This window comes from Rhodamnia argentea, chromosome 1, assembly GCF_020921035.1.
Source record: "Rhodamnia argentea isolate NSW1041297 chromosome 1, ASM2092103v1, whole genome shotgun sequence".
Taxonomy (NCBI): domain Eukaryota; kingdom Viridiplantae; phylum Streptophyta; class Magnoliopsida; order Myrtales; family Myrtaceae; genus Rhodamnia; species Rhodamnia argentea.
In genome coordinates, this window is record NC_063150.1 from 6,575,381 (window position 1) to 6,579,890 (window position 4,510).

The following is a 4,510-nucleotide window of genomic DNA, read 5'->3' on the forward strand; positions in this document are numbered from 1 at the left end:
GAACACTATAATTGGAACGAAAGGATGACTATCAACATGTAAATGAACTAGGACAAAATTGCTGTTTGAATAAGCTGACTGAAATACTACCAACATATACCATATCGATTGTCGAGACAACTCACGTTAATGACATTTAAACACAATCCTCTTTAGACTAAGGAATATGTCTTATTTAATGAAAGAAGATAAAGGGAAAACTTGATCAATGTGAATGAGTTTAGGGGAAAATTAAGGAAATCTACATCTTAAAAAGAAGTTTTGTCAAATAAATAAATATTTTTTAGTGTGGGTTGAATTAATGACTTAAAACAATAGCTCAACGAGGCAGTGAGAACAAGGCCGCAAGAGAAACAAATCGAACGAAGAAAGAAATTTAAAAAAAAAAAGAGTAAAATAACCATTACCGCTAGCTGCTACACCAAGAATGAAATTTGAAAAAGGAAAATACTAATAAGAACGACTGTAAGTGCAAAAATTACAGAAATACTTGTTCTTGCTATTGTTCGGAGCGGCGGCCACAGCTTCAATGATGGAAGTGAAATTTCCAATTCCATCCTTCGCCACTACGAGATCAAACTTCGTCGGATTCATTGAGGTGATGGCATGGAGGGGAGGCCAACGAGGTGTAACAAACAAGTGAGCACTGGGACCGGATCGAGCGGATGCAACACCCAAATATCCTAAACCCTTTCTAAACTTGGGTGGATTCTAAAATGAAATCCAAACACTATACATTAAAGTGCACCGGAACACAACACACTTCACGACCCTTGCACGAACCTTGCACGAACCTTGCACGGAAATATCTTTTCACAAATGATTAATTGGAGAAACCGGAGGCAACGGAGACGCGAGACGAAGAGTCACATTCCTTTCAGGAACTGTACCATGAAGTTTAACAAAAACGGAGAGCTGCTAGCAACTAGCATAACAGACATGCAAAGTTGATTGGGGTCAGCCACAAATTTCCCCTTCCCCACCAGGCTTTGTTTGAATTACAAATTCCACGTAGACTACATATCTCTCATTAAAAATGAGCGGGAAATTACAAAAAAAATATAGTCCAAATTAATTGTTCTCATAAAGTTGTGGAAAAAATGAAAATCGGTGGATATACAAGTCATCTACCAAAGAATAATAACTACTTTAATAGCAAGAAAATAGTACAGAGAATAAACACCTTGGGTCTATTTAGGTTATAAACTTTCTTAATGGTACCACAAAGTCACAAGCAACATGAAAATTTCTAGGGATAAAATATGAGTTAGTCACGGCTTACAATATCAATGTATTCAATTCAAATTGGCATGAATTATTCATGTTAATCCTTTTTCTATTACATGCATAATTTTTTCAGCATGGACAAGCAGATTCATAAATTACTTGATGTGACTATAGTGAGCATATGTGACAAGCAAAGACCGAGCAGATTCATAGAACTACTTGCGAAAGAATAGATGGTGGCAGATCGGTAATCTTGGATCTACAATCACTACATTGTCGTATTTAGTCAGAAATTGAGATTCAAGAACTCACTTATGGTGGCAGAGTTGAAAGTCTCCCATCCGTCGATGGTGTTCCGGTTGCCCCTGATCCATGTCTTCTCGACCCCGTCGCCTATGAACATGAGGTTGGTCTTCGTGCTGTCCACCATGACATACTCGAAATACACTCCCTGTTTGATGTAGATCACGAACCTGTAGAAAACAAGAAATTTGGTAAACAAGGAAGGACAAGTTTTTATAATTTGAACGTAATTAAAATCTAACATCACAACAAAGAGTTTAATAGAAACTCATTTTCCAAGTTGCCAGTTAAAGGAAAGTGAAAAAAAGTAACGAGAGAAATACCATAGCATATTTCTTGATATTTAAATTTAATTCTTTTTAATAAACTGAGATAAAGTACAAAAAATTACAAACCTGGTCTGGCTGTTGTTTGTAGCCGCAGCCACGGCATTGTTGATGGACGTGAAATTGCCGGAGTTGTCCTGTGCCACCACAAGATCAAAGTTTGTGGCGTCTATCGGTGTCTCCAACAATCGGCTCCATGCCGGGAACCCCTCTCTCTTGCCTTGAAGTGCTCTATTGCTAATCTGCTAGTCTCTCTCGACTATTGTCCTGACCTGATTAGCGAAACCACAATGACAATCAATCAGGCACCACACAATTCTTAATAAGGGAGGAAGAAGAACTTGAAAAGGATGACAAGTTTTAGGCACAATTTTTTTTTCCAATATTCACTCCAAGCATTCACTTTAATACTTCATAGTATATAAGATAAGCTTGTTCAAAAGACTTCACATGAAAATTAGCATATGGAATGCACGTTACTTTTAAAAGTTAAAAGTGCAACTGGCTCATCATTCTAAGGAAATCTCTCTTTTATCATTGAGTTGTGAAAAAGTAAAAAAAATAAAGAAAATGGAGAAAAATAAATAATAACATTAAAAAATAAATTTGGTTAAAGTTTGATGGATATATTAATAGACTACTTACATATTTTAAGAGAAAGAAACACCATTAAGTAAAATGGGAAAATGCCTCAATAACGAAAAGATCAAATTACACACATTGGATATTCATTACGTACTTTTAAATGGTTAACAAATATTGAGAAACGGTTCATCAAGCAACTGTTAGGTCAAAATAAGCAATCAAAAGGGGGCGATGCCGTTCTTTAATAAAAACACAAACTAATTTCGTAGATCCAACCCCAGTAAGCTCAATTCCACTAGTCACGCCAAGAGTGGCAAATACCGTCTTGTAAATTGAAGAGTTTGCTGCTGCGCAGAACTCGACTTCCTTCTACAGTAAACACGTTATAGACTAAGAAACCATTGGTTCCCCAATAGTCGCTCGCAGACATTGTACACATGGCATAGTAGGTTCTCAAATCAAAACTATAGACAACTCCAAGTATTTACAGAGAAATTCATTGCACTCTTTGTCTCTCACATAGACAAATGCCTTCACCCCAAGGTTTCGTATGTTTCGCAGATAATGCGAGGTTTTTGGAAGATAATTTTCCGGACAGTTATTTTCCAGGAAAATGACAATGTTTCTCGGCGTTTGGCTAAATAATGAAAAAGATCAAGAAAATCGAATTTGATTTTCCGTTATGAACTCCTTTTAATAATTTTTTATTTTTATGTTTTTTCTTTTCTTTTTTTATTTTCTTTAAAAAATCATATTTTTAATTATTTATCTTTTTCTTTTTCTTTTTCTTTTTCCTTCTGATTTTGGCTTGCTGGCCTCAAGCAAGCCCGAGATCGCCGGGACCAGCCGAGCCTTGAGCTCCTCGGCCCTCGTCATGGTCGATCGCCGAGTGGTCGGCCGTCAACAAGGTCTGTTGACGACGGAGGAAGGAGGAAGAAGCGGTGGGTGGAGGAAGGAGGAGAAAAAAATATAAAAAAATAAAAAGAAAGAAGAAAAGTAAAAAAATAAAAAATTGAATTTTTAGAAAATAAATAAAAATGAAAGAAAGTGAAAAATAAATTATAAAGAAAGGAAGTATGAAAGAGAGGAGGAAGGGAAGATGAGGAAATTTTTTTCCTCTTCTCAAAAAGAGAAAAATATTTTCCCTACTTTTAAATGGGTTTTTTTCTATAGGTAGAAAATATTTTCCTAGACTAGCTTATTTTAGCATTACTGTAACTAGTACTTCACTCCAACTATGAATTATTTTATCCGTGTCGTTTATAACCGGATCTTCACTAACATTGGTTTTTTCAATAGGATCACCAAACCTATCAATTGATTTACTTAGCCCCCCCCTGTATTCTAATTTTCCTTTATACAACATCGAATTTTTTTTGGGCGAAAACAACATCGAATTGAACCACCATTTTTCCAAAGAACTTTCTTGCCCCTCTTCACGTGAAAATACAATAGATGAATAGTCATTCCATGAAAAATAATTTGAATATTTCATTTGATATCAAAATAAGCATCATTAATGGAATGATTGATGAATCGTTCATTCAAATTCGATTTATGGATTTGATAGATTATTCATTGACAGAAAAAAGAAAGAAAGAAAGATCTGGCTGATAAAACCAGGACAATAAAAAATCAAATAGAAAAAATTACGAAATATAAGAAAAAAGAATTTTTAACTCCGAAAATAAATAGAAATATTAATTATAACAAAAGGAGTGACCTTACCGGAAAAGTTCGAAAAACATTTTCCTAGAAATTGCTTTTCGCGAAGAATATGGAACCTAAGTACAACCACTTATTTGGTGTGTTTACAAATGACGTTGTCATTGTTGCTAACTATTAGGAAAAGCACTTAAATGGGTATGTTACAAGCTTACAAAAGAGACTGAGTAAAAAGGGTCTTCAAGAATGCTCAATATCTCCTTTTGTCCCTTTTGGGCTCTCTACCTTTTGGCCGATTTTTCCCCAATTTATAGAGTTCTAAATTCGAAGTTGCATTTGGATCATGTTTTATATCGGTCTAGTTCTTTGAAAAAATCTACAGCAAAGTTCCATGAAAAATCCTT

At 35.1% G+C, this 4,510-nt stretch overlaps 1 protein-coding gene across 1 annotated transcript; it reads right to left on the minus strand.

Annotated features, from left to right (window-relative positions):
• Window positions 1-1,513: 1,513 nt before the first annotated feature.
• LOC115750176 (pectinesterase-like) lies at window positions 1,514-3,317 on the minus strand. The gene is made up of 4 exons (XM_030687360.1): window positions 3,258-3,317; window positions 2,718-2,810; window positions 1,926-1,993; window positions 1,514-1,700 (listed from the first exon to the last, which is right to left on the minus strand). The coding sequence occupies exons 1-4, from the start codon at window positions 3,315-3,317 to the stop codon at window positions 1,514-1,516; spliced, it is 408 nt and encodes a 135-aa protein (XP_030543220.1).
• Window positions 3,318-4,510: the final 1,193 nt, after the last annotated feature.

Bases quoted from the DNA above. Each gene is read 5' to 3' on its own strand.
- LOC115750176 (XM_030687360.1), bottom strand. From the start codon at position 3,317: ATGACGAGGGCCGAGGAGCTCAAGGCTCGGCTGGTCCCGGCGATCTCG. The intron at 1,994-2,717 runs GTTGGATCTACG...GTGGTGGCACAG, and splicing joins GTGGAATTGAGCTTACTGGG to GACAACTCCGGCAATTTCAC. The intron at 1,701-1,925 runs GTTTGTAATTTT...TGTTTTCTACAG, and splicing joins ACAAACAACAGCCAGACCAG to GTTCGTGATCTACATCAAAC.